Raw genomic sequence first — 16,643 nt, 5'->3', positions numbered from 1 at the left:
GTTTAATGGGCAATCTAGGACCTAGAGAAAGTTGTAGAGCTACGTTTAAAGAATTGAAAATACTTACGGTAACATCTCTTTACATAATAGAAACAATATTGTATTGCCTAACAAGACATGGTCAAGACTTAAAATCCACCTACGATGGGAAGAAACTCTTTAATGCTCTGCTAGAAGAAATCAAGAATAATCAAGACAATCTCAAGAAAATGAAGACAGTAATGAAGAACTGGCTACTGCAGAGAACCATCTATACAATGGAGGAATTCTACTCTCGGAGGCAACTCAATCAAGACTACTAATACTTTTTATAATAAGACTTAACTAATAACTATGTACAACTTATTTTCATTGACGCTACTTGTAATCTTAAAGATTACCAATAATCTCTGATTTCTGATCATTTAAGCAGCAATGGTAAACTTTAAAATACAAGTTTGTTTTCTTGTGTTTGGCATTCCCAAGAGAAAAATCGCTTTGTAGAAAAAATATATAAAACAACAACGATATCCACTAAAAAATTAATTATAGAAAGACAGTCTCTGAAATTATCTCAAGAGTTTGAGAATTCTCTTACAATAAACTTTCAGGGTGGTTGAAGAAGGAGTCACAGGGTTTTTAATTAATCAAAATTTTCTTTACAATACATACCAACAGTTTATTTACAATTTATCAGTTTCAATTAAATATTTACAAAAAAAGAGGGGATATTTAATTTTGAAATTATACAAAGATATTTCTTGAGTATTGGAAATATTGTGGAGGTTTACCTATAACAACATTCATGCCGATGATGTGTTTAGTAAGATACAGTTACTAAGCTTTTCAGTTACACTGGTCATGGCATAATGCAACAAGACAGTCTGAAGCATATTACACCCGAAATATGAATTTATGGTAACTGGTTCCCAACTAGGGAGCATGATCTGTTCACTTGGGCCCCAACATGTCTTCGGGTCGCACCCACTTGTCGAATTCTTCCTCTGTAAGGTAGCCCAGCTTGAGTGCAGTTTGTTTCAATGTAGCACCTTCCTTGTGGGCTGTCTTAGCAATCTTGGCAGCCTGAAAAACCATCATGTTTGTAAAACGAAATATATTAAAATAAACTTTAACTTGTTTAATCCACTCACCTACTTTGATTGGACTATTTTGCCACCAAGTATTCATTTTTATGTTACACTGATAGAAATCCTGATGTGTTTTTTACTACGTTATTTAAAAACAAATTAAACTTAAAAGTCCAACTTGTTTTCCATTTGTTTCATTGGGTTTTGATATTAATACAAACTAACTTAGTAAAATTATTAAAAAATCTATTTTTGTACTACAGTTTTGAAACCATTAGAGATAGAGACAAACTTTAAATGTAGAAAATGTTTATTTTTTAAAGGCCTTTCTAATTATGTACAACACAACCTAGAAGCTATTTGACTTCTTTTAGATTGGGGCTGTTAAGTATTTCAAAATTCGATGTATTTTTAAAATGTGTAAATTTTGTGATAGAGTGGTATTTGATGATATTTTTCGATAAGCCGTCTTATCATTAGTTTTGAATAAAAATATCGTCTCTCTACATTTGTGCAGGTAGTTGCAATAAATTTACCCACAAACCTCCGATTTTTTAACGTTTTGGTGAACCCTGTACATAAGCAGCAAGATAGGTTCAAACTTTTTGCAACAAAATAATCAGTGAAGAAATACCTTTAAAATGAGGTATAACTCAACATACCTTTACATTTGAAAGTTTTAGAAAGACCACCCCTAACCCCCAAAAACTAGCCTTTTGGGGAGTTTCAGAGATTTCAAAACAATTTCTCCAAATTCTTTGAGGTGGAAATAGGAGGGTTTAAGTTGTTACAGATAATCTACCTCGTTTGGTTTGGCAGCTATACGTACTGTACGGGTGGTATGCCTCACCCTCTATATATATGACAAACCACTGGATACCTAAAATTTATTTAATGAAATTGAGACAAATTCCAAATATACTGACCATTTAAGTAATACTGGCCATAAGTACACAAATAATGAAACAAATCTTGAATTTTTAACACATGTGCAAAAAAAGGCACATATTGTCAACTTTAAAACATTTTAAAATTTACAAAATGTGCCAAAATGAATCCTGATGTATTATTAAAGGAAAAATATGTTATAGCAAAAACTTTATTATTTGATAAGACTTAAACAATATAAATCAAGTACAACATTTAGTCATCATGGTAGTTTATTGTGTTAGTATTATCACATGCTAATTTATTCAATTATTTGATTACTTTTATTTTATTTACCTCAGCCTAGTACCTGAAGCTGAATTCTCTGAATTTGAAATGTACATAAAATAGTTTTTTTGTGATATACTCTTCTTATTTATACATAATATTTTGAGCTGAAGATATACTGAACATTCTGTTGAGAGTAAAAGCTAAATTTCCGAATTTTCATTGTATTGTAATAACAAAAATGTAAAAGAAAGATTCCTCAACAGAAAAGATGAATTTGATTTAAAATTGTAATATTTGATATTTTAATATTTTACGTTTGATAAATTTTGTAATATTTTTGGATTTATAGGAATAACAAAATCAACAATGATACACTTTCTTTTTAAAGAAACACTATTGTAATATTTAAAACAATAGAAATAGAATAGCTTAAGGGTTTTATGGCATAACTTGCCATTTTATGCAAACATTATTTATATACTAAACATTAAGATTAAAAATAATCAGAAACTCTCCAGTTTTATTAAATTTAAAAAGCACAACTAAAGCTTTACTTTACAGCAAAAGTATCCATTTGGGACCAAATTAATTGGATTTAATCTGCTGCTCAGAGTTGTATAAACTAGTAGGCTAATGGATAAATTTAATAAAGATATTTAATGAATATTATGAAAAGATCATTACTGTTTTTTGAGATTTTTGGAAAACCCTGGAAAAGTGAATGAAAACATGTTAAGCATCTTGAAATAATGTGTATGTGTTTAGATTGGCTTCATATGTTATATATAGGGTTAAATACTGTAATACGTGGTGTACAGAAAAGAAGTAAACAACTTTGTTTAAAAATTACAGCGATTTTACTAACTTAGAGTAAAATACACCATTATAAAGATAAAAACCTCAAGTTTTTTCCTACATACTACAAGTGCTTAGTGTGTGAACCTCAGCTTACTTTGCAGAAATCTATTCTAAAATCAAATTGTGACCAAACTTTTTGAAGAGTGGCCTCATCAACACTTTGTACTACCGCAGTAATGCGATGCATGAGCTCTAAGAGATTCAACAGCAAAGGAGGAACAAACATTTTTGTCTTTTACATCACTCCACATAAAAAAATCGCACAGCATTTAGTCCGGGCTTTGTGGAGGCCAACATAAGAGAAGTAAATTGTCATCAGCAGCACAGCCAATCCAGCGCTGCGGTAGACTCTCGTCAAGGTAGTCTCTAACATGGTGCAGCCACTGTGGTGGTGCACCATCTTGCACCCAAACAGTCATTACTGTCTTCCTCAAGTTGAGGCATCAAGCATGCACTCAGCATGTCTAAGTAAACAATTCCTCTGACGGTTGCCTCTTGAAAATAAAATGGACTGTACACCTTCTTCTTTGATATAGCAAAAAAAACATGTTTATCTTAGATTTATCTCTCTCATGTTCAATAGACGCTTGAGGATTTTCGGTTCCCCAAATTCCTATACTATGTTTGTTTACTTTACCACAATGTTAATGTAGAACGTTGATTTTTCACGAAAAATGAGTCTTTTAAAGAAACCATCTTTCTTCTTCCTGCAGTTTCTGTAGATCACCAAAAAATTCAGATTATTTTACCTTTGTCACAATCATTCAGATTTTGCAACAACTGCAGTATGTACAGAAACATCTTCAGATTTTCTCATAATCTTCCAAATCGTGAAATGCGGCATTTGAAGCTCCATACCCACCTTCTGCGTTGATATCCTGGGGTGTGTACAAGAGTTGCACGGACTAACTCAACCTTAGTATCAGACTTCGCTGGTCTTCCAGAGCTCTTTCTTTTTCTTAAGCAACCCGTGGCCTTGAACTTCTGATGCCAAATGTAGATTGATTTCCTATTTGGAGGGTCTCTATGATAATGTGCCCGAAAACGAAATTTATCAGTGGTAGCAGATCGAGTTTCTTCAAACTCCAGCAAACAAAGACTTTTAAGTAAGAGTATTGAAAATTTTTAACCAAATCACTAAACAACTTACTTTTGCTACATTTTTGACAACTGTCAGATGTGTGGAAAAAACAAGGTGCTTTCCAACCCATTGATACCAACTACAGTGATGTCAGACACATAGTTTTTGTTAAATTGATACACAAAATTGTTTACTTCTTTTGTGTACACCCAGTATAATGAAAAGATACATAGAGGATACATGTAATACATGTGTTCCTGTAAGAGAAGACAGAAAATATTAACTCTTAGAACACTGAATATAAATTTCTGTGCCTCCCACAAGCATGTTAATACATTAAAAAATCTTTTAAAATTAGTTTAAAGTTCTATTTGAATTTATGTTTCTGAAGTTATTGTAGGACAAAAAAATATAAAATGCGTATTAAAAAAAATATTTGTACATTTGGGTAGGTTTTATGTAACTGACGATTTGATCAAAGTTTTCAACTCATCATCTGGTCATTATTTCAAAGAAATAAATCCTATTAGTTGCAACACTACACAGGAACAAAGCTTAAACGCAGGTAATTGGTAGTTACTAAACTACCAACTACTGCGAATGGTAGTTACAAAAACCAGTTTCGGATCAATAACAGGAAACCAAGAACAATTAATGGAGTGCAGCTGTTGTCTGACATTCAGTCAACACTCTAGTGCATTCTATCTACTGGTTTTACCAAAATACAATTTAGGACAAAAAGTAAAAACTTAAAAATTACGAGATTTCACGTAGTACGCTTGGGAAGGGTTATATTTCTTCTGTATATCTTTAGATGAGGGATAACTGATGAATTATTTATTTGAATGGTTAATATTTGTGAGTATTCTATATTACATTTACTTGCTAATATTTAAAACTTGTCTATCACTAATTTGATGTGTAGTAAACCTGCTGCTGCTCACCTTGTCATAGCCAATATGCGGGTTGAGTGCAGTGACCAACATGAGACTCTCGTGCAGCAGTTTACTGATGCGGTCCTTGTTGGCCTCAATACCTTGGACACAGTTGGTGGTAAATGCCAGGGAACTATCACCAATCAGTCGTACAGAACGCAGTACATTGGCCACAATCATAGGCTTGAATACGTTAAGCTCAAAGTGTCCATTACTGCCACCCACTGTCACTGCTACATGGTTACCCATCACCTGCGCTGCCACCATTGTGATGGCCTCACACTGGGTCGGGTTCACCTTGCCTGTACACAATACCAACTCAGTATAATCTACGATAATATATTACGTACTAGTTATAATTCTAACAAAGTTTAATAAATTTATATTCATATTATTGTTAAACTTTAAACTTTTCTTATCACTGATGGTTATATAAACAAAATAATATATAGATCATAAAATATAGAATATTTGGAACTGATGAGCCCCAACCCTGCCTAACATTAACATTTTTCTTTCTCCAGTTTCTATTATCTAATGATAAGATTGTAGATTTAAATTGAAATTTTCCACACGGAAAAAGGGGTAATAAGCACACTTGATAAGGCACTTTAACAACTTTAAAGTAAACAAGCTTATTATTGTCAGTTGGTTGGGAGTTCTGACATTTACCTTCATTTTCTCTGCTTTTGTCATTTCATTTTTTTATGTATGTACTTTTGTAAAAAGAAAAGTTATTCTCATTTGTCTGACATGCGGAAAAGTACAATCTATATTGTAAGCCCCATTACTAAACAGTAAAATTCAAGAGATTACTCTTAGCATTAGGCTGAAATGGAACAGAAGAAGTAAGAATATTGTGCAGTCCAATAGAATTTTTAGTCTAGATGTTACTGTCTATACTACATGAATGGACAGGACTCTCTTAGAATAATGGCTCAAAATTATGTTCAGTTAGTTCATGTTCGAGATTTCTCTCAACAAGAACAAATATTACAGGATGACGGCAATATTTAAGTGTCCAGTGCCAAGCCTCTTGCTATGTGTCCAGGGACTGTCGCACAATAGTTACATTAAATGTAAGATGGTGGCTGTGGCTTTATCTCATGCTGTATGGACTGTGACAAAGGAGCAGTTGATACATTTTAAAGAAGGTTACCTGACATGGCCTGTTGTGGTGAGTCAAGTACAGACCATTAAGGCTGGCTCTGTCTTAGAGGTAGGAAGTCAAGGCTGATAAAATTATATTCTCAATGCACAAGATCACTTGGTGTGCAATTTGATAACATTAGAGCCCTTGCTGAAATACAGTCTCATGTTTGGTTCCTTAGAGGAATCATCACAAAGTTCATGTGGGGCCAGGATAAGAATTTGGAATGTGGAACCAAATTAACACCAGAGCTGTAAAGGCTGTGCCATTTTATATCAGCTCATCTAGGTCATGTCACCCTCCACTTCAGTTTTGGATGAAATTTGGTACGATTTATACTTAGAATAACATAATACACCAATCTCAGTGTTCTATGTTAACTGATTTTTTTTTATAGTCATTACATTTTTTTACATCCAGTGTTTTTTTTTGCTTGGGTCACTCAAAAACAATAGTGTGCTTAAGGCATCATCTCCATAAGCCTGTTTAATGAGTTCAAGACCTCAGACACAGAATTTCTAAAGCATAACTTCACAGTGTAGCGTTGCTCGATGGTACGCTCTATGCTGGCACAATGGACACCACACAAAAATCACACAGCACAAAAATCCACCTCCTGTCTAAACGCATGCCTGCAGGCGACTGAATTAAAGTGTGCCTGAAAGGCGAGGAACTCTCTACGGAGGTCGACCGGTCCTAATAATTATTGAACAGACCCTGTATCATCTTGACCCAAATATACATTGTTTAAATTGAACCACTTTTCAGTACTCTATCGAGCTTAAATTGTAATTTACAAAAAATTTGAACTATTAAATTACACGAGCTCTGTCCCAATGGTCTCTAAAGTTAGAAATCTTTAGGTGAACAGTATAAACTTTAGTTACAAGTTGAAAGAAAACTTTGCATCACTACAACAGTGGTTTTATTCCAAGTCTGTTTGAAATATAACAGCTAATGTAAATATTGTATAAATAATTATTAATTGATTTTACTATTCTGAAATGTATAAAATCTATTCTGTTTGAAACGTATAGAACAGGGCTGCCCAACCAACGGCCCGCGGGCCGAATCCGGTTTTATGTGGCCCGCATTGTTGCCATAACAACCAAATTTGTTTACAAGCATTTGAAATATTAAATAAATACAAAATTTTAGAACCAAGCAGTCCAGCCGATTTCACATAGAACGAGCCGTATTCATTTGGTGGAGTATGAGTGTTGAAAGAAGTAAAGTAGTTGCAGACAGATTTCACTGACTACGGTGGTGGCTGCCGGCTTGCGAATAGAGCGCGCATAAAGCACGGCACAGCGCGCGGTGCGGCGACATAACCCCTACCCAACTCAAGGTCACCACTCGCCACGTAATTTGTATGTCCTAGTATCCTAGTAGGATTAATTAAAATCAATGTATTCAATTTATTGGTGACTTTTTTATTGTTCCCTCAGAATTAGAGCAAACATCCAAAAGTCTGGGTTTATATTTATTTCTACTAAAAGAACCTAAAAACATAATATATTATAAACCTTTACCTAACAACTAATAAATAATAAGAAATTACAATAATCAGGAAACAAGGGCCAAATAACCTTAAAACTCATATTTTCCACAAGATTTTTGGAACAAACCCCGGGCAACACGTTTTGTTTGGGGTTCCAAATCCCCTGGGATGTTGGCCCGCCTGGCCATAAAGGCTTTACAATGTGGCCCTTGGGTAAAAAAGGTTGGGCACCCCTGGTATAGAACATAAGTTTGTGTAAGAGTAATTTTTTTTTTTTATCACATATAATTATATATATGATTTTAAGAGAGATGTAAAATTAATATTTAGAAATTTCTAATCACACAAATCAATATATTTATTTGTGTATATGGTTTCTTTCTTTTGTATTATTGGTTGTGGCCAAATTATAAACTACTAATTTTATGAAGCTATATATTATTTACAATTTTCCCCACCAAAATGCAAGGAATTAAAAAGCATTCAAATAATAAACTTGGATCAACTTCAGATCTGTTGTCGATGGTTATGGTACCCGAATCTGTCACATCGACATGTGACATGTAGATGACATTTTCTTATATTATAAATTTTCTGAATGGAAAATCCATTTACTTCAGCACTAACCGAAATAGGAGGCTTTATAATATAACATAACTGAGACTCACTTGCCTGGATGTAATATTATGTTCGTAGTTAATAAAATAAAATGAAGTTTTAACACTATGTATAGTTCATAAATAATTTTTAGGGAAAGTCTCTTCCACATTAAAAAAAAATATTTATATTTGTACGTTCTTAAAAAAATGTAGCAACTTTGGTATATGTGGATTTCCTTTACAACAATTATTATAATACTAAAATTATGAAAAAAAAAACAATTTTTATATAACACTTCAAAATGAACAATGATCCAAATTACAAAATGTGTTTTTTGGAAGTCTAGCAATAATATGCTTTCACCTAGGCATTCGTTACAATTAATAAATCACTCATTCTTGATAAAGAACATCATTTTAGGTTTATTTATAGTTTCAGAATAGTCACTGATGTTAGTTGACAATCAGACCTGGCATGATGCTGCTGCCAGGCTCGTTCTCAGGCAGGCTGATTTCCCCCAGACCGCAGCGAGGTCCAGACGCCAGGAACCTGATATCATTGGCAATCTTCATCAGACTCACAGCCACCACATTGAGAGCCCCAGACACTTCCACCATAGCATCATGGGCAGCCAGGGCCTCAAACTTGTTTGGTGCTGACTTGAATGGCAATTCTGTGTCATAGATAACATTCCATTTAAGATCAAAGCCAGACTACAAATATAATTATCAAATTTCTTAAGTATCTATCAATAAAAAATATATTACATAATCATAGTACAGCAAACGTTTTACCCATACACCAAACAAATAAACAAGTATACAATAATAAACCTTTTAACACATTTTCATAGATTTTGTTTGTACAATGTTTGTATACATTTTGAATTCAAGAAATCCAACATCAGGTACTTGTAGGGTAAGGTAAATAAAGTAAATAAATAATTGAAACCAAATTATCATATGTTTTTAACTACCTTACATCAAACACTTTTTGAGGCTATATTTATAATATGAAATAAATAAGACTGAGGATAGGTGAGCAGTTTCACCAATAAGTGGGTAGGGAATGCATGAGACATTACACTATTGAGAATCAAGTTTCACTCTTTCAATAATTTCACTACTGCAATTAATTACAGTATACTAATGTTTAAATTTAGTTCATTTGAAAAGTAGTTATAACAAATTTGTTGTATTTTGCAAATTGTATAAGAACAAACACTAATAATAATTTGAGAATTTTTAATGTACAGTACTTTTATACATTTTAAATTTATTTCTTCCTCATCAAAATTTGTGAAATAAATACACTTCTTTGTTTTCAATAACTACCCATACATATCATAATAACTACCCAAAAGGTAAAACATTATCACTGTAATATTATTTCACCTTGAACAGGTTTGTTAACTGATGATTAAGTTAAATAATCCATTACTACTATAGTTATCAAATTGGCAATTACCTATGTTATCTTCGCTTTAATTGAAAAATGTAAGAAATAATAATTAACTGCAGGAGACTTAACGGGCTAGTTTGATAATAATTTAATAGACATACAATACTAGGTAGATTGCGTCATGGTATGGTGTGGGCATCCAACTCACGCGTCCAACTTCTGATCTTATTTATTGCAAAATTACGTAGTTTATGAAAAAATATGAAGTTTTTACTCTAGTGTTTTCCAACAAGTTTACCACTGACAAAAATCACCTGGCCAAAAAAGACAAAAAAACTTTCTCACAGGACTTTTTGATGACTTTAAGCAAAGAAACGTTTTGTTGCTAATGTAAATAATTGATTGTAATAAAAAATGAAAAACAAACTAGACTTTACAAAATGCTTATCATTATGCCAATCTACTATTGTACAAGAAAACAAAATTTCAGAATTTTATTATAATTACATCTATGCTTTACGGCAGAGTTAATGAAACAGGGAATTAAAACTGAGTGCATATTTTGGTCATTGGTTAAACAAAACCCGAATACAAAAATGCTAATGGCAATGACAAAACACAACATCTTTATTTTGAAATGTACTACACAGTAAAATCTGACCAATCATAAAATGGGAACATTTTAATAAAGAGATGTGGAAATAAGATGCGTATTGGCTAACAAGACCAAGGGCACAGAGGAAAAACAACAATCAAACTTCACCATAGAGGTAGAAACTGTTACAAAAATGACGACAAAGATGTAAAAGTACCAAATAACAATTAAATTATCTTTATATGCAATTGATAGTTCTATTATGACCTCTAAAATTCCTTGTACCTTTTTTCATGTAAATGTTGGTATCCTGATTATCCCCTCCATCAATGCCTACCCCTCATAGTTCATTATCCCTCCCCCACCTAGAAACCCTGATTCCTTCTTTCTCCTAGATTGATAGACCTATGTCTACACTTGTGTGTTTTTCCATGCGTTATGTTGCATGTTTAATGTTGAAAGTGTAGGGCATGCGTCATCTGAGTTTGCCAGTCAGTTTACCCTTCTCAGCAGTTTATTTTGATCAAATCATATACCTCATTGACTGATTTAAAACACTAAATAAATACATGAAGGAGATGAATGAATCTCCTGTAACAAGGAATCTCAGTGTGACAGCTAATTTGATCTCCGGAAGAATCACATCACAAAAATGTGTTTATAAAGGACCTGTATTCAAACTTATTTAATTCATAATTTAATAGTTAATTTTTATTTCAAATAGTCATTTATCCATGATCTTCTCCTCTTCTTTTTTCCACTTCTTATCACTAAAAAAGCCACACTTATTACCAGAAATTTACTCAAGTTAGTTGAGTCCATTGTGTTTGTTGCACAAGCTGATGAATAAACATAAATAAAAAACTCTTTCAATAAGGAAATGCATTGATACAAGCAATTAAACGCAAGTAGAATTAAAATTTGAATTGATAAACGCAGAAGTGTTTTGAGATATAACCTAAAATTTCAAACATATCAGTTATTGAAGACTCTTGGAGCAATTGGAAAATTCTTTAAATATTACTAAATGTTAATAAAAACACTACTTTTCCAATTTGTTTATTTTTTGGACGAAGCCTTTCGAAACCAAAGATTTCATCTTCAGGCAACTTCACAAAAACCTTTGGTATCGAAAGGCCTCGTCCAAAAAATACACAAATTGGAAAAGTAGTGTTTTTATTAACATTTAGTAATATATCAGTTATTGTGCAATTATGGATCGTGAATGCCTAAAAATTCTTTCTAGAAATGAAAACTTACTATTTTAAGAAATTGATAAAAGTGGTTTTAGATCGTTACCATGGCTAGTGTAAAAGTTAGTTAACCCTCCAAGTGCTGGTTAGAACTGCCTTAAGTGCTGGGCATTTTTCAGTATGTTTGCAAGCGTTTAGAAAGTTTTTTTTTATATACTGTTACCTTAATGTAAATACTACATATTATATATCATTATTTTCAGGAAAGATCACAGAATATGATAATAATACTTATATGACTTACCTTTACATGGTAAAATATTGCTGAATGTAAATCTTGACAAAAAAAAAAAAAAAGTTTTTATTTTTTCACTTTGAGCTTAGATATCATTTCACCAAAGTTATGAAAATAAAAATCCAAGATATACAAGTTGTAGGTAATTTAATAATGAACCCAAAAGTATATACATCTTATGGGTTTACATATTGACAGAATTCACTCAGAGCAAAAAACGATAAATTGTAACACGTAAAAAATCAGTGATATTTGAAACATTGTGTACTACATTGTAACACCTTTCACATTCCTTATTGCACTAGACCTACTTAATTCACTCATTTTTACAATAAAACACAATATAAAACAGTAATAGTCAACTACAACACCAAAGGTATGATGCAAAACAACGACGGAACAGCAATAAACAGAACGACCGAACCGTATGACTTGGAAATAAACATACGCTTAGAAACAGCTGTCGTATAGCGCCGGTCTTTGAGCAAAGACGTGCTCCATAGAGTATAACGAGTTCCGCATTTCTTCTAGTTTAATACTATATAAAATAGTTCGTGATATTCCGTAATATATAGCCACTAGCGTGGTTTAAAGAGATCGCGTTTCTGACATCGCGCTCCGCGAGGTCAGCACTGGAAACAGGTACGCTAACATCGCGCTACGCGATGTCAGCACCTGGAGGGTTAAGGCTCTAACTTTATTCAATATTGAGCAAATAATACACTGGATCTCTTATTACCTTTCTTGTATATATTGTTTCTGACAGCATCCATTACCATCACTAAGCAGCCAAATCGTGATAGTAGCAAATAAATATCATCTATATAAATAACTTTCCATCATTTTATGATTCCTTGTGACTGTTATTTAAATTCGATTTATAATTAACTTCAAACTAAATAATTTAGCCTGGTTGTACAGCTTAGAGAAATACATACTGGTCAGTTCGCTGATCTTGGCTGCACATTTCTCTGCAAAACCAATGCGGGTGTTGAGCCCAGTTCCGACAGCGGTACCACCCAGTGCAAGGTTGTACAGACGGGGCAGGGTGTCCTTGATCCTCTCGATACCGAAGGCGATCTGAGTCACATAACCACTGAACTCCTGACCCAACGTCAGAGGGGTGGCATCCTGTATTTGTGCATATATATTATATCTCATAAAATGTGGAACAGTTATTTTATGTAATACAGATGGACTTATCAGAAATAATGGCTTACAAGATAAAAAGTAACACATACACTTATTTGTTTTCAAACAATACTGAAATTATGGTAGCTATGTTTGAATTTTTATCAGTGGATTAAACTGTTGATGGTACACTGTTTGCTATTAATTTATGGTATAATGGTTCTCACAACTAAGTATGAAATTATCAAATAAGCTGATTGAAAGACCCAAGTTTAATATTACCTAATTAAAACTTAATTTTAAGCATAATTTGAAAAGAATTCGCTACGTACCACTATAGTGTTATGTGTTAAAAAGTCCTTGTATTTTCACAAAGAATTATAAAAGGCACATGGAACTTGGTTGAATAACGCTATAAGTTTCCATTTAATAACACAGTTAACATTGTCTTACACAATAAAACATAATTGCATAATAAAAAAAAGGTAACTGAATAAAATTTTGAAATATTAATAAAAATCAAAATCCGAAAATGTCAAACAGAGCTGAATTCATAAAGAAACTTAAACTGTTGTATTTGAAGCAAGGAATGCCATTCATATCATCTAATCAGTTAAATTAAAAACTTATATGCAAAACTTAAACAATTTATAATGCACAAATGAATTAATACACATAAACATACATGAGATTAACATGTTTCAGTTTAAATAGACAAAACAGTATAACAGGTACCTGTGTATGGGTCCTGCCAATCTTGATAATGTCCTTGAAAGCTTTGGCTTTGACATCAAGGGCATCATGCAGCTGTTTGAGGTTGGGCAGCAGAAGGCGATTAATTTCGACTGCCACTGCGATATGCATGGCGGTGGGAAATGTATCATTGCTGCTCTGACTCTTGTTCACATGGTCATTGGGGTGGACGGGTGTCTTTGAGCCCAATTTGCCTCCAAGAATTTCTATCGCCCGGTTGCTGATTACCTGTTCAGTCCATTTCACTAGTAAAATGGAAGGACAAATGCTATTTGGTTTAAAATCAATTACATAAGTAATTCACTTTATATAACAATAAAAGATTAATGCAAGAATGATACATTAAAAAACATTAATGTAATTTTCAATTTACAATACTTTTGAAGGTGGTCATCTGAAGAAAATCTACAACACTACTCCCAATAACGATAAAAGGTGATCATACCTCGTTGGTGTTCATGTTACTTTGGGTGCCGGAGCCAGTCTGCCAGATGACAAGAGGGAAGTGGTCATTGTACAGCTTGCCAGAGATGACCTCATCAGCAGCTTGACTGATAGCATCAGCAATTTTAGGGTCCAGACCATACTCCTTGTTGACAAGAGCTGCTGCCTTCTTCAGGGTACCCATGGCTGTGATTACAGGGTACTGCCAAAAAACCAGTTATGATCCAACATTGTATATAAATTGATACTGAACCTTATCTAATATTGACGCATGGCTGTTCTCTATGAATATGTCAAATAAAGAGTTGTCTATTGTTATTGTCTACTGCATTACATAGGAACTAGTGGTAAAATCTGATTACACTTAATAATTTCATAGTTGACATGTTTGACCTAAAACAATTTGAGTTTTAGTCTAATGCTTATTATTAAGAATATATAGAGTAAGAAAGTTTATTCTGTCTCTTATAAATTAGTGTTTACACTTTTCAATTTCCTATGATTTGGTTTTAAAATGGGCTCTTTTCCCCTTTTCAATAATATAGAAGTTATCAGAATGGCTGTTTGATCTTTATTGAAGCTAAAACAGAGAATATGATATTTATATTAAGAAATGAAATAACTAATGAGAATGAATGCTTGTTGTAAAACTCTTTGGACTTTTCTTGTGATACTAAACGAAATTGGAAAGCTCATGTTGACCAACACTTGTAAATAGCTGTCAAGGTAACAGTTTTGCTAAGAAAGCTCAAGTTTTGTATCAACTTTGATACACTTATATTGACATATTATAGTTTATTACATAGTCATCTGTGTTATGGGCTTTGTCTTTGGGGAAATTCAAGTGCTGCAGAGAGTCTTTGTTTGGAAAAAAGGCCATTAGAATAATAGATGGAATATCTATCCAGTCATCTTGTAGACATACTTTTGCTAGGTTCCAAATTTTGACTCTGGCCTGTATTTATATTTTTAAAAATGTAGTACATGTAAAATAAAACCTATGCAAATTTGAGACTCACAGTATTCTCAATGATCATGACATTAGATGTAAAGAAAATGTAATCACACCCAATATTAGACTTGAGAAATTGTATAAGTCACAACTACCAGCAACTCAAGGTATACAGTGTGTTCCAAATATTATGCACACTGAAGGCATCTTGGAAACTATTAGAGATACAGCTAAGATTAAATGGACACAAATGTTTGTAATAACCAGACCAACAAATTAACATGTTTCAGTTAATTATTGGCTGTGGCGGTTCAATCGCTGCATTTAAAACACTGTTTTTTGTAAACATTTTTGAAATACACTAAAAAAAGTGAATACAGGTCAAAAAGGAAAAAGATCATCTAAGCTGTAAAAGAATATTTCTAAACCAAATATATATATATATATATATATATATATATATATATATATATATATTGTATACCCTTGTTTTATTAGAGCCTATATTACATACAATATATTTTTTCATAAAAGAACTAATAAGGTAATAAAGTGTAACTTTACAACAGAAATCACTTATGTAAATGATGCTCTTATCAGTCTCAGCATTATTATGTGATAAACGACTGATAACAGCATCTCTGCTCAAAACTCTTACAAGATGCTTGCAAAATATTTTGTGATGTCGAAAATAAGTAAAATCTCATTCATTTCACAAAAACTTAAAAGGTCAATTATCTCTCCCCAATTTGAATTACATGTGAAACAGTTTAAATTAAATGTGAAATCTTTTCTCAATTCATAACAAAAATCACAGAATAATCAAACAAAGACTAATTAAGACTTCTTTATCGTGTGCTTGTTATTTATGACATAGATTTTATATCTCTATTGTGCTCTAATGACTCTGATACAATATTATCGAAAAGATAGGATATCCTGTCTATACAAATTAGAACATTTTAATAAGGTTATTTTGAGTAAACTCTAGTAGTGACAGTCATTTCCCTTAAAAAAGTGCTTTGCTTTGGGTGACAAAGTTAACACTCTCAGCGTGCTTTAGCAAGGCTGAGGAGCTAGTTCGGATATCTGCTACTGGAGGCAGCAATGTTTTAACTCATACATTCATTAATCCCCTGTTTTTTTTACTACTGATATACAGTTTATAGTAATAGCAACTGAAAAGAAAATAAGAAAGGAATCCAAAAACTCCAATAATAATTTTACTCATGTTTCTCCCTTTTCAAAAACCTGCTGGCATGTTGCCTATACAGAGTTTGTGGAATTATAATGTGCTGGAGAGTAGGGATTGACACTGATGACCAATTATTTTGAAATATCAATGTATTTAGGGAAACTTATTATCCATGTTTGTTGTATTACACTCAGAAATGGATACTTTATTATTTCATTACCTTAGCAAGTTTGGAACGATTTCAACTGTTTTAGTTACATCCAAGATTTTACTGAAAGTGCAGGATGGTTGGACCATTGAAAAAAAAAAAAACAATATCAAGTATCAGGCAAAT

General features: G+C 32.6%; 1 protein-coding gene across 1 annotated transcript in view; it reads right to left on the bottom strand.

Moving 5' to 3' along the window:
• Positions 1-637: 637 nt before the first annotated feature.
• LOC124357287 (fumarate hydratase, mitochondrial-like) overlaps positions 638-16,643 on the bottom strand; it is a 31,799-nt gene continuing 15,793 nt past the window's right edge. Inside the window, exons 3-8 of the mRNA XM_046808936.1 lie at positions 14,164-14,364; positions 13,701-13,946; positions 12,773-12,965; positions 8,820-9,023; positions 5,109-5,401; positions 638-1,062 (exon numbers count right to left, since the gene is read on the bottom strand). Of these exons, the coding sequence (XP_046664892.1) occupies positions 931-1,062; positions 5,109-5,401; positions 8,820-9,023; positions 12,773-12,965; positions 13,701-13,946; positions 14,164-14,364 (1,269 nt within the window). The 3' untranslated portion in view covers positions 638-930. The remainder of the gene's footprint in view (positions 1,063-5,108; positions 5,402-8,819; positions 9,024-12,772; positions 12,966-13,700; positions 13,947-14,163; positions 14,365-16,643) is intronic.

This window comes from Homalodisca vitripennis, chromosome 3, assembly GCF_021130785.1.
Source record: "Homalodisca vitripennis isolate AUS2020 chromosome 3, UT_GWSS_2.1, whole genome shotgun sequence".
Lineage (NCBI taxonomy): Eukaryota > Metazoa > Arthropoda > Insecta > Hemiptera > Cicadellidae > Homalodisca > Homalodisca vitripennis.
This window is presented reverse-complemented; position numbering and strand designations above follow the sequence as displayed.